At 35.4% G+C, this 27,791-nt stretch overlaps 1 protein-coding gene and 1 pseudogene across 7 annotated transcripts in view; both read left to right on the top strand.

Annotated features, from left to right (window-relative positions):
• Nucleotides 1-27,791, top strand: part of DENND1B (DENN domain containing 1B) — a 259,555-nt gene that overhangs the window by 176,827 nt on the left and 54,937 nt on the right. For 5 of the 7 annotated variants that reach the window (XM_049112036.1, XM_049112038.1, XM_049112037.1 and 2 more), the window contains 2 exons: nt 9,778-9,879; nt 19,542-19,636. In XM_049112036.1, coding sequence (XP_048967993.1) covers nt 9,778-9,879; nt 19,542-19,636 — 197 coding nt within the window. The remainder of the gene's footprint in view (nt 1-9,777; nt 9,880-19,541; nt 19,637-27,791) is intronic. The other 2 variants (XM_025429719.3, XM_049112039.1) reach the window with 1 other exon arrangement.
• Nucleotides 19,646-26,248, top strand: LOC112648286 (40S ribosomal protein S6-like; annotated as a pseudogene).

Consider the following 27,791-nt stretch of genomic DNA (forward strand, 5'->3'; position numbering starts at 1 on the left):
TTCCAAATGTCCCAAGCTTCTCAGGCTTCCAAACATTCCAAACAAATTATTGCCATTAATGTTCTTTCTTCCTGGTAGCGCTCTTATCTTTCTTGCTTTTAATGGCCACCTCGGCCTCCTGATCCTTGAAGCTGTTGGTTATACTGACACATTTTCCTGTGAATTGATTATACTTACTTTTCTTTCACACCTTTCTTCTCCCTTTTTTGAGTGTTATTTATTATGGTTCTTTTAGTCTTATTTTGACTGAAACTCGTAATTTATTAGTTGCTCTTTAAAACAATAAATTGACCATTAAGTACCTGCTGGCATTAATAGGCATTAATAGACCCTTTAGATAGGCTATTTACCCTTTTCATTTTAAAGATAAGGGAGATGATGGGACGCCTGGGTAACTCAGCGGTTGAGCGGCTGCCTTCAGCTCAGGTCATGATCCCGGGGTCCTGGGATCAAGTCCCACATCCAACTCCCCACAGGGAGCCTGCTTCTCCCTCTGTCTGTGTCTCTGCCTCTCTCTGTATCTCTAATGGATAAATAAAATATGAAAAAAAAAAAGATGAGGAAAACGATGTTCACAGAGTGTAGATAACCTCACTGAGTTTCTGTAGCTGGTAAATAGTGGGGGCCGCACTTGAATCTGTTCTTTCCATAGTCCCATTCTTGTTCCAGTGTGACATGTCTCTGCCCTCCCTGGCCTATGTTACTGTCTCAGACTCTCCTTGACATAAATGTCCTGAACTTCTGTTTCTTTGAAATGAAGATGCATGGAAGGTATTCAGTACACACGTAGGGAAAGATAGAACAAATGATGCAGTCTTAGGACTTTTTTCCAAAAGGAGCACATGGTATAAGCATCCCACAGTGTGTGTATAAATTGGAGAAATAATTTGTTATTCGTGCTCCGTATTTCCATTTGTGGTTTTTTCGACCTGGGGTACTGCCACTGTTCAGACCACACCTTCTCCTTCTGACTTCTGTAGTGTTGTTGGGAAGCCAGTCAGATGTGGCTTGTGAGGGAAAGCCCTCAGGATGACTTGAATCTCCATTTTCAAATGCAAGTACTAAATACCAATGCTAAATGCTGCCAAAGAGGAACTTCTATTATAAATTAAACTTAAAATGTCTGAGCAACGACTCCAAATATGTTGTGACTCTTCTCCTATTCCTCACTTAACACCTTCTGAATGACACACTGGCCCGATTGACAAATAAATTGTGCCTGCTCTTAATTATAAAGAAAAGTATACAAACATACAACTCCTTAAAGTTGTTGGAAAGTGATTGATTGATTGATTGATTGATTTTAAGATATTCATTTATTTGAGAGAGAGAGAGCATGAGCATGAAGAAGGGAGGAGCAGAGGGACTCCCTGCAGAGCAGAAAGCCAGATGTGGGACTCAATCCTGGGACTCTGGGATCATGACCTGAGCCAAAGGCAGACATTCAACCACTGAGCCACCCAGGTGCCCTAGGAAGTGTTTTAAATAAAACAGTGGATATTATGCTTTTTGGGGAGATTTTAGCCAACAGCAAGTTAGCTACTTTTTAAAATTCAAAAATATGAGATCAAAGTAATGTACTAAATGGATTGAAGAAAAGCGATGAGAACACAGACTCTATATATAACCAGGCTGTCTGGGTTCAGATCCTCCTCCTGTGACTGACTAATTGTATGAGTTTGGGCAAATTAATCTCTTAGTGCTGTAGTTTCCTCATATGTTCTTTAAAAAAGGTAATAATTTTTCTTGGGTTGTTTAGAGGATAAAATGAGTTCATAAATGTAAGTTACTTAGAACAGTGTCTGGCATATAATCAGTGTCTTAAATATTAGCTGTTATTATTTAAAATGACATTTTAGAAGTAGTAAGTTTGGGGAGGAAAATCCCTTTAACAAAACTAAAATACCCTCCTCTTATTCCTCAAAAGAAAAACACTGTTATAAACATGAGAATGCTTTTAAGTGATGTATTAAATAACTAATAAAGGGTCATCAGTTGTACCTCTGTGTATCATTTGTGTCACAAGCTATTAAAAATAAAAGGTCGATTTTTGACCAATAGCAAATGCTAAAAAAATGTTTGCCTGAGTCAAAATATTGCTTACTACATTCAAAGGCACATACTTGATTATCCTGTCTAGGATCATAGAACTAACACTCAGATCTAGTCCTTTGAATACTTAGGGTGCTGTCATTTGTTTCAGTCACTCAAGCTTTTCTGGGCAGCAGTGAGTCTTGCTAATAGATAAAAAACAAATTCCTTTTAAAATAAAGATTGGCTAGTAATCTAGTCCTCTGGTTGGCAATTTGGAAGAGTTGTCCTTTGGATTATATACCTTTAAACATTATCAGTAAATAATGTTATATTTTGTGATTAAACTCAGACAATTTAAGCACAGGATTGGCATCCATAATTTAAGTGGCCATTCACTAAATATTTGCCTTGGAGTTTCCATTTAACAGGTTTGTAACTGTCAACTTGTTAGAGATTTAAAAATCCAAGTTGAAAAGTACATTTGCTCACCCCTCTTGGTTTATGGTTACTAAAACATTTTAGGCATCCATTCATCTCATTACCCAAGGTTGAGTATGGACCTTTTGACTTTAGAGATGGTTGCAACTAAAGAAATATTTGTTGTGTATTTGGCTTTCTGATAGAATATGGTTGTTTTTATGGTACTTTCTTTCTATTCCTTTTTTTTTTTTTAACAGAAATGGAATTTTGCTTAACTGCTTTAGCAAAAACATAAGAATTCTGCACCACTACAATGAGATAGGTAGAGCTAGGGACTCTAATAGTAAGGGTTTCATTTTTATATCAGTGGTAATATGTTTCATGAGAATAGAGAGTGTTTTTCTTTAAATTATGGGAAAGAAAAATGTAAATTTTTAATAGTATGTATAAAATTAATACATTACTCCATTAATCTTTTTAAGTGTTCACATTTAACTAGAATGCTAGAAACAGCTGTGCCTAATTTAGAAAAATAAATTTCTCTCCTCATCTTAACTGAATCATAGGCAAATAGTACATTGATAGCTATTTTTATTCAAGACAGATCTAATAACTTTAGGACAAGCTCATATAATAATATGTATAGAGAGAAGATTTTGCTGTAAATAATGATTAAAGTTTATGATATTAATATATGGCTTTTTTTCTTCAATAATTTTCAGCAATACAAAAAGTGTTGTTTTCATGGTTAATAAACTCTGAGGGTAGACTTATGATAGCTTACATAATAATAGCATTGAGATACTTGGTAGACGAATGCTATATAATCTGAAAAATCTTTAGATGTTATTTTCTGTGAGAACCTGAATATATTTGACTGTTACCTTAAGATAACTGATAACAGAATGTTTAAGAGATTTAAAAATTTAAAGACATATGCCTTCATTTAATGTCTTCATTTAAAGACATTTTTGCTTGTTTATATTTATTATGTAACAATGACATTACATATTAAGCCCCAGTGTATTAGGGAACTGAATAAGAATTATGTTGATGCTTTGTTTATTATAGTTCACATTTTTATATAGTATCATTCTTCATGACACCTTTATTTTTTTTCAAAATGAATTCTTACTAAGTCATATATATCCTTAAAGCATAAAGATCTAAGTTTTTATGTATTTAAGTATTTTCTTGTTCTTGTAAAGGTTCCTACTCCAGAAGACAATATAGAACTTGAAAGATAGCCATCTGTAAAGACACAAAAATATTAACTTAATTCAACCTCATCTCCTCCATGTCTTTATGTCTTAATTATCCTGTAAAAATAATTCAAATAAGCTAGTGGATATTTATTGAATATTCAGGATACAGAGTACTATGTTGAGTATTAAATAAGGAATGCAGAGATATATAAGGATAGAGTCCCAGACCTCAAAAATACACAGATAAAAAATATAAAAATAACTTTTAATACAACTTAGAAAATAAGTGCTAAATGAAAGATACAAAAGGCTCTGGTTTTTCAGAGGAGAGAGAATTCTTTATGTTGAAGATAGAATCTAAGACTGAAAGGTAAAGCATGTTCCATAAAGACATGATTAATGTCTCTGGAAGGCATTTCTAAGCCATTCTTCTACCACAACTACTTGATGGGTCTTATTTAAATACCATCAGGTAAAAATGACATGTAGTTTGTAGTACACTGGCTCTAATGGCAGCTTTTTATTTCCCACTTATTAGTCATTATAGTAGGGAGTGAGTGTGACACTTGTTACTCTGTGGATAATCTTGAATCTGCTCTGATTTATTTGTTTTAACACGTAAATCAAGTATGAAATTTGATGTTTTTTACTATTATTAAGAACATACTATCTACCAAGCCTCATCATAGAATGCCCAATAGGTTGTTGACTCATTCTTAGTATGTATTTATTGACTGATGTAATTCTTTAATGGCAGGTAATGTTGGTTCCTTTCTGGAAGATATGGTTCTTTTCTCTGTAATAAGAACTTCATTCCTACTCTAGTGCAAATTGTATTTTTTTTTCTTTACATCCTTTCATGCTCCTTAGTGTGACATTCTATTGAAATAATTTTATCTTTAGTTCCTTTCTGTTGTCTCATCACTATTCTGTGGAGCAAAAGATTCAGCTGGTTTACCATCACATCAGATTTTTTTAAACCTGATTTTATTTAAATTCAATTAGTTTTTTTACCATGAAGGGTTTTTTTTTTTTTTTACATAGTTTTATGTTTTTACATGATTATTCTGTGTTTCCACGGAGCTATATACTTCTTTACTTGATTTTTCTGTTGATGAACAGTATAACTTTTAGAAAATAAATTGGATTATAGTTGGGTATTTCTCAGTTGCATCAGTCTTTTTTCCCTAGAGTGATGAGCTTAATCTTAATACTTGGTTCTATACAGATAATTCCTAAATATATATTAAAGAACAAGTTTTCCAGACTTGAGTTTCTAGATGTGTGCTACCTTTGCCCACATGACTTTAAGCATCTTGCTTGCCTTTACCAAGCCATAATGGACATTGGTGATGCCTCAATCAGATCCTTATACTGGTTGGCATCCTTTTCAGAGAAAAACTGCCCTGACCACGTAGGAAGGGCCTCTCCAGGCACCTCCATTCTTCTCTCCATTCCTCCCACCAGGAGAGACTATGCTTAATGACTGACTGATAAAGGATATAAGTAACGGTCTTCTTGCTTCAAGATGGGAATAACGTGGTCAGTATATGGTGCTTTTTCATAGGTTTAGGCTGAGGCTGATTTCTAACTGGAACCACATTGTTGTTTGGTTTTTTTTCCTTCTGCCCTACTTTGCTTCACATAATGCTTATTTCCTGAGAGTTCTCCACCAACAAATCACTTAAACAAGAATCCTTGTCTCAGGCTCAGCTTAGAATCTGACCAAAGACATATGCCAAAATTTATTTTGTCAACTTCTTCTTAAATCTGGTTTTGTTTCTGTATTTCTGGTCTCTAATAAATGGTATCATCCATCTTTTGATCCTTAAGCTTGAAATTGGGAAGTGCTCTTTGACCCCTGTGTGCCTTGTTTCTGTATATCAGTGGTTCTTAAACTTCGTATTTCTGGATGTCTTTATGCTCTTAAAAATTATCAAGCACTTTAAAGAACTTTTTTTTATGTGGGCTATATCTTTCACTATTTACCATATTAGAAAATTAAAACTAGAAGTATTTTAAATATTTATTAAAAACAATACAAAACTACTACAGATAAACATAAAACATATTTTTATGAAAAATAAATATTTCTAAACAAAAAGTAATAGAAAATTGACACTGTTTTATGTTTTTCCAGCAGTATATAGCTTATGAGAAGGTCACTGGATTCTTATACTTGGTTTAGCTTTCAGTCTGTTACATTATTGCCAGTCATGGAGACTCCACTGGATCTCATGAGAAAAGAAAAGTGAAAAGGGCAAAGAATGTTTTAGCATTATTATAAAAATAGTTTTGATGTTACAGACCCTGTGAAAAGGTCTGAGTCTCTGGACCATGCTTTGAGCACCACTGCTGTGTATCAGGTGATAAATAGTCCTGTTGATTTTTGCAGTAAAGTTGTACTTCTACAGATTACATGGAATCTGAGATAGATAAAAGATTTCATGTAGTCTTGAATACTCAGAAATGGGATAATTTGAAAGTGTAGACTGAGTCTGAATACAACTTTTTACCACTTCCATGCTATGTAATCTTGAGCCAGTTGTTTTACCCTTCCCCATATTTTAGTTTACTCTTGTATAATATGACAATAGTAAGTTTGAGGTTTATGTGAATTAATACATGTAAAGTGGTTATAACAGTGCCTGGCCTATAGGAAGCATTGTGTAAATATTAACTATTTTTATTAGTAGTAGTAATAGTACTGAGTGCCCTATCAATGTTAGCTAATGGTAGTCATCACTTTTCCCTTCTACTGCCTGGTTCATCTTTTCTTGCCAGTTTTGTGTTGCAATATCTGCCTATTTCCATTATTTCCTCTTGCTTATTAACTTTCCTTTTATTTTTTTTTTAAAGATTTTATTTGAGAGGAAAGAGAGCATGTGTGAGCACTAATGACAGGGGAGGGGCAAAGGGAGAGGGAGAAGCAGACTCCCCGTTAAGCAGGGAGGTTGACATAGGGCTTCATCCCAGGACCCATGAGATCATGACCTGAGCTGAAGGCAGATGCTTAACCAACTGAACCACCAGGTGTGCCATAACCTTCCTTTTAAAATATACAGTCTTGTCACTTCATTGAGTAGATACTTCTGTGAGCTTCTTGATGTCTTCAAGAAAACTTTAGAATATAACCTAGGCCTTTTCCAATATGACTTAGCCTACTTTTTATTTGTCTCTGGTATTTTCTGTAATTCATATCCATTAGCTACTAGTCTTTTATTACCTTCATCTGGCGCTTTCTCTATAATTCATACTCATCCCAAACACACTACCCACTTTCTGTCCATATCTGACTCTCTCAATACTGTTTTCTCCATCTTTGTTTCAGAAAGTTTCTGTTAGTATTCAAAACCAGCTCCAGTTTCCCTTGTGGAAACCACGGGTATCCCTAAATGAAATTTTTTGTACTTCAGTAAACTGGGAATTAACTGGGCAACACTGGATATATAGTCACTCTACTTAGAGCAAGAAAAGTTTTTGAAAACCACTTTATCCTAAACCTGATTTTTGACCAGATCATAAGTAAATCAGAAGACCCTAAGCAGAGTTCCTTATAGTTCCATTCACCTTGACTCCAATTTAAAAGAACTCATACTGTGGAGTCATTTATAATTTGTTTGATAGCATACACCCCAGCGTGACAATAATTGAGACTCCTGTGTATTAATATTAATATCTCTAATAAAATTTAGAGCATTGTTAATCAAGTCTTATTTTTCTTTCTCCTGAGAGAAAATTCTAATATGAGTCAGGGCTTTATATTTTTTGTTATTATTAGAGATTCTAAGAAAACAGGCTGTGTTAATCATTTGAAGGCTAAGTTCAAAGCTTTTACTGTGATTGGTTTTATGGAAAATGGATGGACAGCATATCTTAAGTTTCTCTTTACTATTTCTCTTGAAAGATTGAAAGCAGTTGCTAGAAGATTAATGAGGACAGAGTTCTGCAGCATAATTCACATTGGCTAAAGCCTAAGTTATGCCAACTCTTAGGAAAGCATAGGTAGACTTTCCTCTCATCTATTTCCCCTCACCTTGAGATTCTCTATCTCCTTGTCCTCTACTCTTTCCAATCAAAAGAAATGCTTGATTGTAACATAGAAAGTCTAAACTTTTAGGTTGGAGATAGAACTTTATATTTGAATTGACAAATATTTCAGTTGAAGATAGGCCTTTGTATTTGAATTAGACTGTTCTGCAGTGTTGATGACAACTTTTGGACAAATCACAGGTGATAATAAAATGCAACTCACATTGGGAGAAAGGTCTGTCAAATAAAAACTAAAATTATCAGTAGTACCAATCACTTTGTAATAATTGTAGTATAGTTGGAACTACCATTAAAAACAGTGATTTTATTTGTTTTTAAAATTTGTATTTACTTTTGAAAGGAAAATAAGTCATATGGAGTGAAGTTTAGCTCAGTTGCAATTTTTTTTATTGACTTATAAAACGTTTTTGGTTGCTCAGTGTAACTAGATATGCTGATACCAGGGATGCAAAAACAATAAACTTTTATCTTTAACAAGATTGTCTGTTTGTTGTCCTCCCCACCCTCCCCTACCTACCCCTCCTGAAATATTCTAAGTTGTAAGTTCTATGATAGTGGGAAAAACAGTGATTTTTGATTATCCAAAATATATTTATGTAAATTAATCTAATTTTTAAAATATATAATTCAAAATCATTCTATGGCACTTAGGAATGGCAATAATCAGTATCAAAATACATAATGGTGGTTTTATTATGAGGTATTGTCTGGTCGCTAATATTAGGTGACAACAGTTAATAGATTACTGATTGTCTTCTCTAATAACTTGTTTGAATTTTATTTTCTTCTGTAGCGTCACTGATCAAGATGACGTTCTGTGATAAATGAAATGTTCTACATTTGTGCTATCTAATAGTAGACAATGAACTTGAATTTGTGGCAATTGAGCATTTCAGATGTGGCTAGTATATTGAGGAACCAAATTTTTTGTTTTCTTTAATTTTCATAAATTTAAATTTAAATAACTGCATGTAATGAATGGCTACTGTTTTGAATAGTGTAGATGCTTCCATCAGCCAGTGGTAACAATTGAATTACTATTAGATTATTAGTTTCATTTTATTCATCCAGGAGCCAATTTTTAGAATTTTATTTACAGATACCTATAATTAAGGCATTGAGTTGTCCTTAAATTATAATTAATATTTTTTCAAAGTCCTATTAGAAGGTGAGCTTTTTTCCTTTTTCCTGCCAACATAGAGATGGCTGCAGGATTCATTATAATGAATGAATCATTGTCACTTATCTCAGTTTTCATTTGGATCAAATTATCTCATATTCATTTGGACCACTTATCTTTACATGTATTGAATGTTCAAGAGGACCCTTTAGGCTACTGAGGGAAGTAGCAGGTGGTAGGGATCAGCCAGTGAGTGACAATTTTCTGAGGTCATGTATGCGAATAAATGGAATGAGTGGAATCTGTATTCAGAATTTAAGTTCTTGATGATTTGGAGGAAGAGCAGGCCAATGGAACATAAGCTACCAGAACACACTTAAAAGTTATGGTTACTTTAAAAATAGGATCAATTACAGCAGATAACAAAGTGGGACTTATTCTAGAAAGTATCCAATCAGAATTGTATTTTCAATCAGGAAGAGAATATTATTGTAAGAACCTTTAATTTAAAAGAAATTAATGGTCAAATATAAATGGGAAAAATCATGCAGCAATTTTTATAGCAAGAATGTTTTCTCATCAGGACAAAACCAGTTTTATCGGCTATGCATGTCTTTTTAATAATCTAATAATATTAAACCCTTTGTTTTTAGAAGATTGATTCTTACTTTGAAGAAGTGAAACTGAGCAATTTGAAGCCCCCAGGGATCCTTGATTAGGAAGGTCTAGTAGAAGCTTGTCAGTAGGGGAATATTTCTCCGAGGCTGAAATCCAGCTATTATGTCTAAGGATCTAAACGGATTGGATTCCGTTTAGACTTTCAGCACCTTGAAGTTGATTCTGTGTCTCCTATTTCTTCCATGACCCTCTGTGTGCTTTTTAGAGAGACTTGTTCCCTCTGACTGACTTCCTATTGACACCCTAAAAATCTTTTTTTCTATCTAGGGTGAGCCCATCACTTTCTGTGAGGAGAGTTTTGTAAAGCACCGCTCAAGTCTGATGAAACACTTCTTGGAAACTGCAGTTAACCTCCAACTTTTCAAGCAGGTAGGAGTGGACCTCCACACTTCCTTCTGTAACAGAAGATGACAGAAATGTAACAGAAATGTGTAACGCATTTTTATCACTTTTATCAAAAGTATGTCAAAGTCCTGAATAGTATCTATCCTAGAATTACAAGAAATTTTTCTTTCTTTTGTAACTGTAGTTATCTATGGTGTGGCACTTCAGAAAATGATGTAATAGTAACTTTGTTATGAAAAAATTCGTGATTGACAGTGCTATTCTGATGGTCTGAGGAAGAGTATTCATTTATACAGTTATGAAGCCAGCGTGACTAGTTTCATATAAGGCATCTAGGAGTTAGTTTGGTATGGTAGATTGATAATGGTAAACAAATTACATTTTTTTGTAGGACAGTCCTTTTTTTATTAAAGATTTTATTTGTTTATTCATGAGAGACACAGAGAGAGAGGCAGAGACATAGACAAAGGGAGAAGCAGGCTCCATGTAGGGAGCCCAATGTGGGACTGGATCCCGGGCCTCCAGGATCACGCCCTGGGCCAAAGGCAGAAGCTCAATCCCTGAGCCACCCAGGCATCCCATTTGTAGGAAAGTCCTAATGTAATCCAGTTTGAAAAAACAGATGTCATAATCATAAATTTAAAATTCAGAAAAAAATTCCTAGTCATACTGTGTTATCTTAATTTTTGGCTCAGAAAATGTAATTGCCATTTCAAAAGGCAGTAGCTTAACATCAGAACTCAGAATGTTTAGACGTACTAGTTCTTTCATTCCAATTTGTGATCATAGCAAATCTCTTAAGTCACGTTTATCTTAGTTTCTCTTTACATAATTTATATTAAGTTCGAAACACTTTCTTTTCTTATTCCACAAGATAATTTAAATGTAAAGTTACCTATGTGAATTTAACATTTAATGAAGACCTATAATGGGCTATAGACTGCTCAGGATCAGAATACAACATGAATAAAAATTCAGTAATGCCAAAAAAAAAAAAAAATTCAGTAATGCCCTCGAGAAGCTGAAAATCTAATAGAATCCTTTGGACCATTTGGAGAAAAGATATAATATAACTGGAGATAAGCTTTAAATTAAACAAATGATTTACTTTGATGGTGACAAAACCAGTACTATTATCTATATTCTGAGGAAGTTTTCAAAAATAATTAGAAAATACTCTGGGGGGACTATAACTGCCTTCTAATGTGTGAAGATTTACCTTAAAGAAAAGGTTAGATTTGTCCAATACCTAGAAGCAGCAGAATCAGGTTTGATAGATTTCAGGATCCAGGATGTCTTATGGGTTTCCAGAGTTGGAATGGGTTACTTTTGGTGCTCTGGCCCTAGAGGGGTCCAATATAGACTGAACTGCTTCCCAAGGCTGTAGGAGGATCACAGGATGGTCTTTATACATGCTGAGGTATACAGCACAGTGTCGTCCTAAACTAGTCTTCTAGTGCATGTTCTTGAGTTAAATAATAGTACCCTCTTTGTATTTTTATCTGTCAAGGACAGATAGTACTACTGCCCATTGTCAAAATTGAATTGTGAAGATCAGGGTCTATGGGGGTCAAGAACTGAATGGGTAGATAGAATATCTTAACCTTTGGACCATGAGAGTATAACTAAAGTCTTTTCATTAGATGTAATTCAGACACAGTAATTTATATACTTACAAAATGCTTGTATTTTTAGGAATCAGAATTGAGATAAATCTTGGCTCTGTCACTTAATAGCTGTTTGTACATAAATATCTGTTTTCTTTTTCTTTAAAATAGAAATACCAACTACCTCAAAGGGTTATGGTAAAGTTTATATGAATTAATACATGTACACCTCAGCACAGTGCATAACACTTTATAGAAGCTTAATAAATTTTAGTGTATGCCTCATTTTAGAGCAATTACATTAATAAAATACACATTTATGCAGGATTTTTTTAAAAATAAAACTCGGTAAAAAAGAAACCAAGTGTAAAATATTAAAATGATCAAAGTAGAACCCATTATATAGACAACTTGGATAGTTTTACATGTACCAATTGACTGTATTCTCAAACTTGATACCATTTTATGACCCTTAAGAAGGTGATACTTGAAGATAGCTCTGAAAGAATTAAAAATATTTCTGTTAACAGTTTCACAAACTTCCAAAGATGAGTAAATTCCAGAGATTCACTATGTAACATAGTGCCTATAGTTAACAATTATCTTACTGTGTATTTAAAATCTGTTAGGAGAGTATTTCTCTTGTCAGTGTTCTTAGCAGAAACAAAAATACAAAGGGATGCAAGGAAACTTTTGAAGGTGTTGGATGTTTATTACCTTGATTGTGGTGATTATAGCAGAAGTGTATACATATGTCCAGACTTACCACGTTATCTCTGTTGTGCAGCTTTTTGATTACCAATTACTCTTTACTGAAGCTTGTGGGAATAGGGGGGGAAAAAAGCAAAAATTGGGATCAGTTTGTAAAAAATTATCAATAGATGAAGCCTCAAAGACACCATAGCCTTTCTGAAAGAATATAAGAATATTTATCGGGTACAAATGATTACTATTCCTTATTATGAATTTGTGTTCCACTATAGATCGGGAACACCTCAGGTTCTCTCTTTATTTAGTGGTGCTTATGTGTCAAAATTGAGAGAACGTGGGCCCACAACAGCAGAGTATGATTTTAAGTGAAGAGTTAAACTGTTCTTTCTTTCTTTTTTTTTCTTTACTGTTATTTCTGATAATATGGCAGGAAGTTTTCAGAGCTTAACTTACATACTGAAACTACCTTAAATGCAGTATATATAAAAAAACTTTCCTTAATGGGGGCACAGGTGACAAAGCCCAGTTCTTATTTCCCAAGTTAAGTGACTAGGAGACCCTACTCCCACAAATCTGGGATGACTTAGTGTAAAAGTAAACAAGAAATAAGGTTGCACCTTCCCTTAACTCGTTTCCCGGTGATTGTACCTCCGAAACACTGGTACTGAGTGGATGGGAGGAAAAAGGGCTGCTGAAAAGTAAACACACCAGTCTGTACAGGAATTAATAATTTCAGATTTGGTCTGACACAACCAAAGCCAAGTTTAAATACTAAGTTGTTAGCATTTTCAGGCCCTAGGCAGAGGCAAAAATACATCTTCTCTTGAGGAATCTAGGCACCAAAGAATTCTCCCACCTGTGATTACAAAGAAAAATTCTGAAAAAAAAATTCTGCTGTTAGAAATTATCAGACATACAAGGAAACAAATCATGAATTAGAATTAGCAGAAAGAGTGGACAAAAATTGACATGAAAAGACTTTAATTATTGGAATTATCAAAAATAGAACATAAAATAGCTATTCTTAAGATGTCCAAAGAAATAGAAAATGAGCTTTAAAAATGTTCAGGATATAAAAAACATTCAAGAAGTGGAACCAATTTTAAGAATTTAGCAAATGTAATTCTGGTAGGAAGCATGTAATTGAAATGAAAGGAAATTGATGGATATAACAGCAGATCAGATCTAACTGAAGAGAGATTTGCTAAACTGGAAGATAGATCTGAAAAAGTAATTATCCTGAAGATAATGCAGAGAAATGAAAAAATAGAGAATATAAGAGAGGTTAATAGGCATGAAGGGTAGAATGAAAATGCCTAAAGCCATCTTATCAACTCTAAAGGAATAGGACAGAAAATAGAGGAGAGATAGTAGTTGAAAGGACAATACTAGAACCAATAAAATATACCACCTTATAAATTTTAATAAGTCCAACATATCCAAACTGAATAAATAAAAAGAAATCTACAGCCATACCATATTCAGCTCTAAAGTGTTACATAGGAAGGGAAAACTGTAAAAATAACAAAAGGAGCAAGATTACCTTCAAAGGAGCAATATACTGACAGCTGACTTCACATCAGCAATCAGAGGATACTGCTGTATCTTTAGTGTGTTGAGAAAAAATATCTATAATCTTATTAAGCCAACTAAAAGACATCTTAATTATAAGAGTTATATGAAAACAATTCTGGGGATGCCTGGGTGGCTCAGCTGTTGAGCGTCTGCCTTTGGCTTAGAGCGTGATTCCGGGATCCAGGATCGAGTCCCACATCAGGCTCCCTGCATGGAGCCTGCTTCTCCCTCTGCCTGTGTCCCTGCCTTTCTCTCTCTCTGTGACTCTCATGAATAAATAAATAAAATCTTAAAAAAAAACAAACAATTCTGTCCAAGAAACTGAGTTTGCCCCTTGTGTTGGCTTTATTGATGTGTCTACTTGGTTAGGTTAAAATCCCCAGTTACTTAATCAAATGCTCATCTCGGTGAAGGTATCTTTACATATATAATTAAAACTCCCAATCATTTGACTATAGGTGATCTAGGTAAGCCTATCTGAATCAGTTGGAAGGCCTTAAACTCAGAACTGTGATTTCTCTGGGAAAGAGAAAAAATTCTACCTGTGGATGACATCTTTGGCCTCTGCCTGTGGATTTGGCCTGCTCATGATTTCTCCTTCCTGATGCCTACCCTATGAATTTCAGACTTGCTTAGCTAGCCCCCTAATTATGTAAACCAATTCTCTGTAGTAACCTCATATATGTATGTGTGTGTATGTGTGTGTGTCTGCCTATCTGTCAAATTTCCTACTGGTTCTGCATCTTGGTTGAACTCTGACTACTGCACCAACAACAGAAAGAAATCCTTAAGGTACTTTAAGAAAGTACTTCAGGGAGAAAGAAAGGGTTCTCAGATCCAAAATGGAAGGTCTGAGATGCAAGAGGGAAGGAAGAACAAAATAAATGGTAAATATGTGGATTAAAGTTAAGCAGTATTAACTGTGTAACATAGGCAAGTCCTACCACATGTTCAAGAATGAAATGGTTCTAATTCAAATTCCAAAAAATTTCTCTTTTGATAATGTACAAAAGGAGATACTCTTCAATTTGTTTTATATAGTTAGGATCATCTTGATTCCAGATCCTAAAACAGTATGAGCAAAGGATATTATAGGCTAGCCTCACTCACAATCATAGATGCAAAAATTTAAATAAATAAGAGAGTTAGAACAAATTATTTTAAGAATTGTGTGGAATCAGAAAAGACCCCGGATAGCCAGGGGAATTTTAAAAAAGAAAACCATATCTGGGGGCATCACAATGCCAGATTTCAGGTTGTACTACAAAGCTGTGGTCCTCAAGACAGTGTGGTACTGGCACAAAAATAGACACATAGATCAATGGAACAGAATAGAGAACCCAGAAGTGGACCCTCAACTTTATGGTCAACTAATATTCGATAAAGGAGGAAAGACTATCCACTGGAAGAAAGACAGTCTCTTCAATAAATGGTCCTGGGAAAATTGGACATTCACATGCAGAAGAATGAAACTAGACCACTCTCTTTCACCATACACAAAGATAAACTCAAAATGGATGAAAGATCTAAATGTGAGACAAGATTCCATCAAAATCCTAGAGGAGAACACAGGCAACACCCTTTTTGAACTCGGCCACAGTAACTTCTTGCAAGATACATCCACGAAGGCAAAAGAAACAAAAGCAAAAATGAACTATTGGGACTTCATCAAGATAAGAAGCTTTTGCACAGCAAAGGATACAGTCAACAAAACTAAAAGACAACCTACAGAATGGGAAAAGATATTTGCAAATGACATATCAGATAAAGGGCTAGTTTCCAAGATCTATAAAGAACTTATTAAACTCAACACCAAAGAAACAAACAATCCACTCATGAAATGGGCAAAAGACATGAAGAGAAATCTCACAGAGGAAGACATAGACATGGCCAACAAGCACATGAGAAAATGCTCTGCATCACTTGCCATCAGGGAAATACAAATCAAAACCACAATGAGATACCACCTCACACCAGTGAGAATGGGGAAAATTAACAAGGCAGGAAACCACAAATGTTGGAGAGGATGTGGAGAAAAGGGAACCCTCTTGCACTGTTGGTGGGAATGTGAACTGGTGCAGCCACTCTGGAAAACTGTGTGGAGGTTCCTCAAAGAGTTAAAAATAGACCTGCCCTACGACCCAGCAATTGCACTGTTGGGGATTTACCCCAAAGATACAGATGCAATGAAACGCCGGGACACCTGCACCCCGATGTTTATAGCAGCAACGGCTACAATAGCCAAACTGTGGAAGGAGCCTCGGGGTCCATCGAAAGATGAATGGGTAAAGAAGATGTGGTTTATGTATACAATGGAATATTATTCAGCCATTAGAAATGACAAATACCCACCATTTGCTTCAACTTAGATGGAACTGGAAGGTATTATGCTGAGTGAAGTAAGTCAATCGGAGAAGGACAAACATTATATGTTCTCATTCATTTGGGGAATATAAATAGTAGTGAAAGGGAATATAAAGGAAGGGAGAAGAAATGTGTGGGAAATATCAGAAAGGGAGACAGAACATAAAGACTCCTAACTCTGGGAAACGAACTAGGGGTGGTGGAAGGGGAGGAGGGTGGGGAGTGGGGGTGAGTGGGTGACGGGCACTGAGGGGGACACTTGATGGGATGAGCACTGGGTGTTATTCTGTATGTTGGTAAATTGAACACCAATAAAAAATAAATTTAAAAAATATTTGCATCCAATTTTAGCAATATATAAAAAGGCTACTTTATGAATAGGTTGCATTTTAGGAAATCATTGAGTTGCATATTAGGAAATCATTGAGTGTAGTAATTCACTACATTAGCTGATTATAGAAGAATCATTAGATCCTCTCAATGGATGGAGAAATTTTTCATAAAATACATGATAAAAACTAAAAAGAAGAGGCATGATTGAAGATATTTTCAACAAACATCATACTTAATATTGAAACACCAAAAATTTCCCTCTGAAAAAGGTGTTACGTATTACCATTGAAATTCCTAATGCATATAATTTAGCTAAAAATTTTTTTAAAAAGATTTAGAAAGAAGACACCAAAGTAACTTATTTTTATTACTTTCAGGAGAGAGACAAGTTTCTTAAGACATAAGAAATAGCTTAATAAGTTTGACTTAAATAATCAAGAACTTTTGATTTTTAAGACCTCATATTTGTGATACATATGAACCACCCAGGGATTTAGAATTTAGAATTCAAACCAAACCAAACCGGGGCGCCTGGGTGACTCAGTCAGCTAAGCATCTATCTTTGGCTCAGGTCATGATCTCAGGATCCTGGGATCCAGTCCCACATGAGGCTTCCTGCTGAGCAGGGAGCCTTCTTCTCCCTTTTCCTCTCCCTCTGCCACTCCCCCTGCTTGTGTTCTCTCACTCTCACTCTCTCACAAATAAATACATAAATAGAATCTTAAAAAAAAAAAAACCCAAACCAAAAACTCCTACATGTCTGCAAGAAGTATATCCATCCAATGGAATTGTGTAAAAAACTTTAATTGGCATGTGCAAATGAAGCCTGAATAGCTAATAAAAGTATGCAAGGTATTCAACCTTATTTGTGGTTAGAGAACATCAAATAAAAAAAAAAAAAAACAGTGATTGGCAGAATTTTAAAAACCTGAAAATCTCAAAATTTGGCAAAGGCATGGAGCAAGGGGCCAAGTTTAACTCTTCTTGGGAATGTAAATTTACACAAATTGTTTAGAAAACATTTTGGCACTAGCATTTAAAGCTAAACATGCAAATTTCTTATGAATTGCGCTCTAAATTGCGCACCAAAAATCATTTTCTAATACTGCTTGTAAAAACAAAATACTGGCAGTAATCTTAGATGTTCATCCGTATTAAAATGAACAAATTATTATGTTCATATAATAGAACATGATTTAGCAGGAAAATAAAGTGCAGCAAAACCGAATATGAATGAAGTGAACAGCAAATCACTGAAGAATTACTATGATGAATCCTTCTGTGTCATGTTTAATAGCATGAAAAATTAAATAATATATTATTTAGGGAAGTATCTATGTGGTAAAATGATAAAGGCAGGCAATTAAAGGATAAGCTGAAGGGATTCTGGCCTTTCCTGTGGGGAAAGAGGGACACTCAAGGAGGGACCTTTAAGAAGGGAATGTTCTGGTAGTTTGCTTTATCATATTATTTAAACTTAATTATTTAAGTTACTATTATTTGAATTATAAGTACTGTATAAAAACATATTGTTTATTTCTAGATCAGTCTGTGATAGGCGGTTTTCCTTGGCAGTCGACTTCTTAACCTCTTGCGGCCTCAGTTTCTGCATCTGTACGATGAGTTAGACTGGAACGTCATGAAGTTTGAGATACCTTTCAGCTCTAACATTCCATGATATTATGGAATAAACATAGCTTAGACGGATGATAGTAGTTTCCATTTGGATAAATTCCTCTTTAGATAATGGATTTGGAAGGATTCCCAGAAACAGCTTCTTAAATCCGCAGCCTTGACATCACCGTGTTTCTTTAGCTAACAGCTTTATGGAAGATTTAAGCTATTATTTTTAGGACTCTTACCTTTATCTCATATTATGCCAACACAATAGTTGGAATTATTTTCTTGTGTATAATATTATTTGTTATTAAGGCCACTGGAAGTAAAGTTTTTTCCTACTCATTTTATTATACACTTTTCCTGGCTAAGGGCCATGACTGAGTTAGGTGCATTGATCCAAGAGCCTAGTCTAGAACTACAAACATATGGGATCTCCATGAATGTAGACCCTCCTTTAGCTGGCAACTGAGATTTATGTTAAACATTATATATTACAGGTAAGGAATTCAAGGATAAAAACAGATTCAAATTGGAAAAGTCTCTTTTTACTGTTCTTCCAAAACCCTTTCCTACCTGTCATAAGATAATACAAATGTGTCTTTCTTAAACTTTTCCATCTGACAAAGTGTCCCTCGTGATAGAAGAGAACATGTCTTTAAAAAAGAATGGGAATGTGGCTATAGGAGCCTGCCGAAAAGTACAACATTATGAAAGCCATTTGTATTTTTCAGAAACATTCATACATATCATGCATTCTGTACCACAATATAGTTGTGTTTATTTTAAAATAAAAATATTTTAAATTAATTACTGGTTAAAAAAATAAATTACTGGTTAGATGACCTTTTTCCTCCCTTCACCTCCAGTAAAATTAAGTTTATCATCCTTTGGCTTTGAGTTCCTGGTCTCCCCACCATGTGTCCCTAGTGGCATGCCTACCCCATTGTTAATAGCATTGGCTCTGGAATGTTCTAGAATCCAACAAACCTAGGTTTGTATCTTGGCACGCCCCTTTCTCAGAGTAGCATACATTGTAAAGAGCTTGGTCTGTCTCTGTGCTTTAAATCCTTGCCCAGTTTTTTACACTATGGAATATCCAAGTACACTGAATATCCCTTCGAATACACCTTTACAAAGTAAGGTTTTGTATATGTTGTGCCGTGAAACCAGTGTTAATCTGCTTTCACTCATTGTTCATAGCTTGCTAAATGTCAGTCCTTATCCAAATCAGCCTTTACGCTTACATCCTCTCTGTTCCCTTAGAGCTTTGTTCGTACCTGAGTTACAGCATTTAGTCTTTGTTACTGTAATTTATCTCTTTGTTGTGCCTTCCTTCACCTTCTTAAAGCTCCCCCTGATTCCTCCACCACTAGGTCTGCACTCCTTTCTCTGTGCCTGTACTACTTTGAAACAAACATTCAGTTTGTTTATTCACTTAACAGTTTCGTACTGAACAAGCATTTGTTTTTTTGTCAGGTAATGCTACTTCAAGCATTTGAAATTCAGAGCTGTGTAACCTGCTTTCATGGAGTTGTTATTTCTAGTGAAGGGAATGGCTTAACAAACAACAAAGATAAGTATCAGCAGGATATGAGATATTGATTGAGTAGCTAATTTTAGACCAGAGGTTGAGAAAGGGCATTACTGAAAAGGTGATACTTTAAGCTAAATCTAAAAAAAGCATTAGTTTTAAGAATATCAAAAGAGGAACATCATTTCAAGTAGAGGGGATTCCTATTGCAAAGACCCTAAAGAAGGGAAAGAACTTGGCATTTCCTAGCATCAGAATTAAATCAGCTATGAGCAAGAAAGTTGTATTAGATGAGATTAGAAGAGCAGAGAGGGGACCGATCTTACTGATCTTACTGGACTTTGAAGGCATAAGAGTTACATTTTATTCTAAATGAAGTAGTATGCTATTGGAAAGCGCTCGCTGGTATGTGACTGCATCTGATTTGTATTTTATAAAGATTGCCCAGATTATACTGTAATGGATTAGAGGAGAGGGAGGTGGCAAAAGTCCAGTTATGGGTCTGTTACAATTGGGCAGAAGAGAAGTGATGGTGGCTTGGATGATAAGAAGGATAGTAGAAAAGATGGAGTGAAATAGAGCAGAGTTTGGGGACGCCTGGGTGGCTCATTGGTTGAGCATCTGCCTTCAGCTCACAGCGTGATCCTGGAGACCCGGGATCGAGTTTGGTTATGTTTTGGAGGTAGAATTGCTGATTCTTGCTGATGGGTTAGAGAGCGTAGAGGGAAATGCAAAATCAATGATAATGCTCGTATCCATGTTTTCATATTGGCACTTCTAGTAATTCTTTGAGTTTATCAATTTTTCTTTCTTTCTTTTGTATCAATTTTTCTGTATAGATAATGAACTACTCCAGTACTGGGGCCATATGTGATTCAGTTCTGTAGATGTGGTTTCTTATAAAGGGTCTTGTTAATGCTAGGTGCTAAATATTAGTAAAATTTCTCTGGGCAATGTTTTGTAATTATTACTTATAAAAAGTGATTTTTGAATACTAAGATATTTACATACCACAGTGATTAATAGCCATAAATTATATATAAGGGCTCAAAGATTAGAGAGATGGATTTGTTTCATGAAAGTAAACTTCTCATTATAACCAAAGAATACAATAACAAGCATACATCCACTAAATAATATATAAATAACAACATTAGGGTAAAAATCCTCAAGATCAATCCACTTCTAATGAATCACTATTTCATTTTATAAATATGCTAACAATTCCATCAAGTTTTCATTATATAAGGAACATGCTTTTGGTGATATAAGTAGAAAGTTCTCATGTCAGTTCATTAAGAGGATACTTACCAGAAATTTGTATTAAAATTCATTTAAAAAGTCTTTGATGAACTTTGGACAACTATTGTGTCCAATACAACTACTTTTGTGAGGGAATACCTGAAAATTTATGATTTGATAACATATATACTGTACAGTTTTGGATGGGGGAAGGGATTCATGTTCAACTAACCTTCAGAATTAGTGAAGGGGTCTCTTTTTCGTGGCGCCTCCGAGGCAGTAGGTCACTTCAGGATGAAGCTAAACATCTCTTTCCCAGCCACTGGCTGCCAGAAACTCATTGAAGTGGATGATGAGCGCAAACTCAAACTGTGTACCTTTTATGAGAAGCGTATGGCCACAGAAGTGCTGCTGATGCTCTGGGCGAGGAATGGAAGGGTCACGAGTCAGTGGTGGCAATGACAAACAAGGTTTCCCCATGAAGCAGGGTGTCTTGACCCGTGACTGCGTCCGCCTGCTGCTGAGTAAGGGGCATTCCTGCTACTGACCCAGGAGGACTGGAGAGAGGAAGCGCAAATCTGTTCGGAGTTGCATTGTGGATGCCAATCTCAGTGTTCTCAATTTGTTTATTGTGAAAAAAGGTGAGAATGATATTCCTGGACTAACTGATACTACTGTGCCTCGTTGCCTGAGCCCAAAGGGGCCAGCAGAATCCAAAAGCTTTTTAATGTGTTAAAAGAAGACGATGTCCACCAGTATGTTAGAAAGCCCCTAAACAAAGAAGGTAAGAAACCTAGAACCAAAGCACCCAAGATTCAGCGTCTTGTTACTCCATGTGTCCTCCAACACAAACGTTGGCATATTGCTTTGAAGAAACAGCATACTGAGAAAAATAAGGAAGAGGCTGCAGAATATGCTAAACTTTTAGCCAAGAAAATGAAGGAGGCCAAGACAAACGCCAGGAACAGATTGCCAAGAGGCAGAGGCTGTCCTCTCTGAGAGCTTCTACCTCTAAGTCTGAGTCCAGAAAAATGAGATTTTCTAAGAGTTACAAAATAAATAAGATCAGACACACACACAAAAAAAAAAAAAAAAAGAAAGAATTACTGTGAAGATGAACAACCATGATACATAAGGAAAACTCAGTGGCTATGATACAGAATAATATTTCTTTTTCTAAAAGCGCTTGACAAGGTGCCACATCAAAGATGAATAAATATTACAGTCTTGGAATATGAGGCAAAATAATGTGATATATAAAGAGCTGATTTGGGCCCATAAAAACAACTTTCTGATATACCCATTACTTGATTTTAGATCCTAACTTATAACATAAATTTTGAAATGCATTGTACAATAATTCTAAAAACTTAAAATAGAAATTTATCTATCATATAATAATAAAATATCATGGATGGTAATATAGTTATCTGTTTATTCAATAAATATTTGGTAACTACTATTTGAAGTTACCATATTTAACATAAAAGTGTTTTCATATTTATCAGAGATTTTTAAACAAGTGACATATTTCCCTAAGATATTGTACACAAAAAGATTGTACTTTATGGTGGAGAAACCCAGCAGACACCACCTTAACAGGTGATCAGTGTTCACATCACCAGCAGTAGTAACATAAAGTGACATCGTGTACTCCCTGATGAGATTCACTGAGGGCACAGTTACCCCCATGGTATTCTTTCCAAAATGCATAACTTCCATCTAATGATGGGAATATATTAGACAAGCCTGCATGGAGGAGTATTCTACAATATGACTGAGCAGTGCTCTCCAAAGGGCAAAGAAGATTTACAAAGGGCAAAGAAAGACTGATGAACTACAAATGGAAAAGACTGGATTAGAACATGGAATAAAAATAAGACATTAGCAGAAAAACCAATATAACCTGAATATAGTCTGTAGATTATTTAATAGTACTATAACCATGTTAATTTCTTGCTTCTGATAAATGTACCATGGTTCTATAAGATGTTACCATTAAGGGAAATTGGATAAAGGTTATGTGGGAACTCTCTGTTCTATTTTTGCAACATTCCTATAAATCTAAAATTATTTCAAAATAAAAAGCTTAAACAGATTCTCAAGAAAAGAATACCAATAGGACATTCACATTTAGGTATCTTAGTGTCTACTTAATAGAGTCTCTTTCATGCCACTATTATTGTCCCTTGTGTTATAGTTTCTCCTGAGAGGATAGCTTTTGTTACAGGTGTAACGAAAAAAATCCTTGCTCTAATCCTCTTTAATGTACCTTTCTTGTATACTTATTTCTCTATCTGTGATACGTTTTTTTAAAACTTTTTTCCCCTCCTTTTTCTCTAGGCTGTTCCTTTAAATGTTCGTTACAGTTGTACTCTCCTTTTACCTGTCCTCTAAATGTTACAGTCCTCTCGGCTTTATCCTTAGGCCTCTCCTTCTCTAACTCGTATATCTCACTGGGGGTTCTTATGTAAGACCACAACCACATTAATTACCTATATATGATGAGTCCCCAATACATCCTTCTCACAGACCCATATAGAAGTAAATGTATGCATATATGTTTGCGTAGTATATATCTTTGTGCACACCTCCCAAGGTATACCTGCATCACCCTTATGGTGATACCTGCATCTGTACATGTGCACACATACTGGATCCTCCTGCATTCTGTCTTTTTGGAACTAGTGCTACCCTGTTGCCTAAATCAGAAAATGAGGGGCCCTCTTTTCCCATATTACCACTACTGACCTTTCTTGCGTCCATTTTCTAGTTCTTTACTATGTTCTATTGAGTCTGCTTTCTAAATATTATTTAGATGATCTGTTTTATCCTCTCCAATTTCAATGTCAATGACTTATGTTGGATAGCTGGTTTCAGCTCCCTGTAAGCCTTCCTGCCTTCTATTTTTTTTTTTTTTGCATTCTGCTTTAAGATTGTTCTTTCTGAAAAGCACGTCTTATATTTTTCTATTATATTTAGAATGGAGTTCAAACCCCTACATGGCACACAAAATCTTTCATTTTATGACTTCTGTCTCTCAGATCTTTTCTCTAATGCTTCTCCAGATACTTTTGCTATAGCAGTTCTGAATAATTTGCTGTTAGGTCTCTGAAAATAGTTTCATGTCCCTATGAACAGCCCATAATCAGGGGCATTCTACAATATGACCAAGTAGTACTCTCCAAAAGTGTCTAGATCACTAGAGGCAAGGCAAAAGACCAGTGAACTACAAATGGAAAAGATTGGATTCAATCCTGGGGTAAAACAAGAAATTAGTAGAAAAACTGGTATAACCTGAATATAGTCTGTAGATTATTTAATAATGCTGTATCTATGTTAATTTCTTGCTTTTGATGAATGTACCAAAAAATAATTTGGATTATAATAAATGCTTACTAATAAACAGTGAGAGTGAAAGAATAGTAATTATGAAGAAATAAAAATAACATTTGTTGAATACTGATTTATGAACTTAGACCGTAATTCAGGTTGATTTGTTTGGATCTTTCTTGAGTTGTAGGCTCTGTAAAGACAAGGGTCATTTTTTTAAAAGTGTTTTGTATCCTAATATGTAATACATGATAGATAATTAATATTGTCAAATAAATAAAATAAAAACTACTGAGTGACTCATTATAAAGAATATATATGAAAATGTCAGTTTTGATAGAAGAGCTTATAAAATTGATCATAATGAAGCTTACTTAGGGAAAATCCAGAACTTGTAGGAGTCAAGTGTTACTGTGTTTTAGATTGAGTGGTGTCTATAACTTAAACCTGGGGTCACATAATGCTGTGAGATGTAGAAGTGAAAATTCAGTGACATCCTGAGCATTCTCTATATTTTGTGCTATGACCCACTTTCTCTGACTGAATAAGATGTTGAATAAAAGGAGTCAGTCAAAAGCCATAAGTCTTCCTTTTATGTTAGCTAGATATTTTGGAAGACTTTAGAAAGCTTTTAACATAAATAATAAAATCCTATGAATTTCTACATTATCCTATTAATCTTTTCTTAAAAGAAGCATGATAGTTACTTATGTATGGTATGCAATCTATAGCTAAGATCAACACATGCCTTACTATATTAAAGATTCAACAGGTTTGGAGTATTAGGAAACATTTGATATATGAATTATTGGGAAATGGTAATTGTATTAAGCACTGATTTTGTAATATGAAAAAATAATCAAAATAAAATGTGACATAGGAAAGGTCTGGAGACTTATTGGTAGAAGGAAGGAACGTACAGGAGAGATAGCTTATCAGGACAAAGAATATAGATTTTTCAGCATCCTTTGTTCACTTTACTTAGTATTTTATTTTTTAATTTTTTTAAAGATTTTATTTATTTGAGAGAAAGAGAGTGGGGCACTTGGGTGTCTCAGTAGTTGAGCATCTGCCTTTGGCTCAGGTCATGATCCCAGGGTCCTGAGATCGAGTCCCGCTTTGGACTGCCTGCAGGGGACCCTGTTTCTCCCTCTGCCTATGTCCCTGCCTCTGTGTGTGTGTGTCTCATGAATAAATAAATACAATCTTTAAAAAGAGAGAGAGAGAGAGAGAGTGCGCACAGGTTGGGGATGAGGGGTAGAGGGAGATGGAGAAGCAGACTCCCTGCTGAGCAGGGAGCCTGACATGGGGCTCCATCCCAGAACCCTGGGATCATGACATGAACCAAAGATAAACACTTAACTGGCTGAACCACCAGGTGCCCCACTTCAATTAGTATTTTAAACAGTGTTTCTCTAAGAGGGGTCTCAAACCATCTGCATCAGATTTACCTAGAAAGTCTATTATAAATGGATATTCTTGAGTCTCACCTTCAAAATTTCTGATTCAAGATGCCTGGATTAAAACCTGGCAATCTACATTGTTAATGAAATAGATAATATGCACACTAAAGTTTTGGAAACATTCATCTAGGTATTCTTTATTCATTCTCTCAATTCAATATAATTTGAGTGTCTTGAGTGTCTACTTATGTATGAGGTAGTGTTCTGGATGCTGAGATGTATCAGAAAACAAAACAAAAAATAATATCTGACTTTGTGAATCTTTTATTTCTAGTATGAAGGGGACAGATAATAAATTATGTAGAATGTTCAAAGATGATAAGTACTATGGAAAAGTAAATAGAATGGAAAAGGGAGGCAGCTTGGAGGCTAGGAAGGAATTTAAGATAGTATAATCAGTGTGGATTTCATGGAATATGTGGCATTTGAGCAACTTCCTGTAGGGTGGTCAAAGACAGAAGCAGAGAGGAAGATGTGGAAGGCTATTGCTATAATCTTGGTGAGAAGTGATGGCATTTAGGAACTGGCTCATGGAAGATAGGGTAGCAGCTGGTCAGGTTATGGATCCATTTTGAAGATAAAGTCAGTGGATATTCTGAAAGATTTAGTATGGTGGGTGGAAGAAAGAGGAATCACAGATGTTTTCATGATTTCTTATCCAAGAAACTGCTAAGCTGTAGCTGTCGTTCCTCTGAGATGAGGAATATTATGGGCAAGAAAGATGTTGCTGAGAAGAATTCAATTTTGGATATGTTAAGTTTGAGATGTTAGACATCCAACTTGGTTAGCAAATGGATAAATGAGGCAGAGGATACAGTTAGAACTGGAAATAGAAATTTGGAAGTCATCAACATAGGGATAGGATTTAAAGCCATTAGACTCAAGGAAAATTGAGATTATCGGAGGAGTGGCTATACAGAGAAATGGTCTTTAAGGAGCCCAGGAACTGATAATAAATAGCAGGAGGCAATGGTGAAGGAGGCTAAGAAAGAGTGAGTGACCGGTGAGGTTAGAGAGAGTTCAACACAGTAAGGTATCTTCATGGCTCAATAGGGAAATAATACCAAAGAGAAAGGGGACAGCACTGCCAAAGTCTCGTGACAAGTTAATTAAAATAAAGACCTGAAACTGACCACTGAATTTGGTGAGATCTGATGACCTCAGCAAGAGCAAATTCGCTGAAATGGTGAGGCAGAAATCATGGTTGAAGCATGAGAGAAGAGGAAGTGGAGACCAAAGTCCTGACATCTCCTTTGTGTTTTACTGTAAAAAGCAATGCAGAAATGGACCTAGCCAGAGAAGTAAAAGGGATCAGGAGAAGAAATAACACGTGTGTAGGCTGATGGGAAGATCTAGTAGAGAAAGAAAGCTATATTCAGGAAAAAGCAAAACTTGTTAGCAGGGTTGGTCTTTGTGAGAAGCACAGTTATTTCATGCATAACAAGAGAGAAAGCAGAGGCATGGGAAGAGGAGGAGGTGGAGGGGCTGGATAATTGAGATGCTTAGAACTTGCAGAATTTTTCTTTTAATGACTTCAGGATTCCACTTCCACCCCCCACCCCCCATACCCCGCCTCCTTCAGTGAAATTAGGAAGCAAGGTCATCAGCTGAGAGAGAATGGGGAAAGTGGTTGAATATTTAAGGAGGGGGAAAAAAAAGAAAAAAATATTTAAGGAGGGAGAAGATATGAAATAGGTGGGAGAGAGAGTAGACTAGAAAAATAGTAGAATTGTTTGGCATCATTCAGAGCACATTGGAGATGGCAGATTATGACTTTAAAGTGAGAGTAGTCCTCACGGTTGGCTGAGTTTTCTGTCAACACCTGTAGCTTCCTACAGGCCTACTGATTATATGCTTACTTCTCTCTCAGGGTGTTATTTATGCTGGTGGCTCCCTTTCCCTGGAATACTTTTTCCCATAAACTGTGGCCTACTTCCTCACTGCTTTCAAGTCTTGACTCAGATATCATCTTCTTCATATCTGCCCCGACTACACTCTTTAAAATTGGAAGTTCCTTGCCCAAACTCCCCAGTCTTCCTTATGCAATTCTATCTAATTTTCCAACACCTATCACCACCTAACTCACTACTTAATTTATTACATTTTTTTAAATTTCATGTTTTCACTCCCCTACTCCCCTGCTAAATGTCTAAGCAT

This window comes from Canis lupus, chromosome 7 (assembly GCF_003254725.2).
Source record: "Canis lupus dingo isolate Sandy chromosome 7, ASM325472v2, whole genome shotgun sequence".
Lineage (NCBI taxonomy): Eukaryota > Metazoa > Chordata > Mammalia > Carnivora > Canidae > Canis > Canis lupus.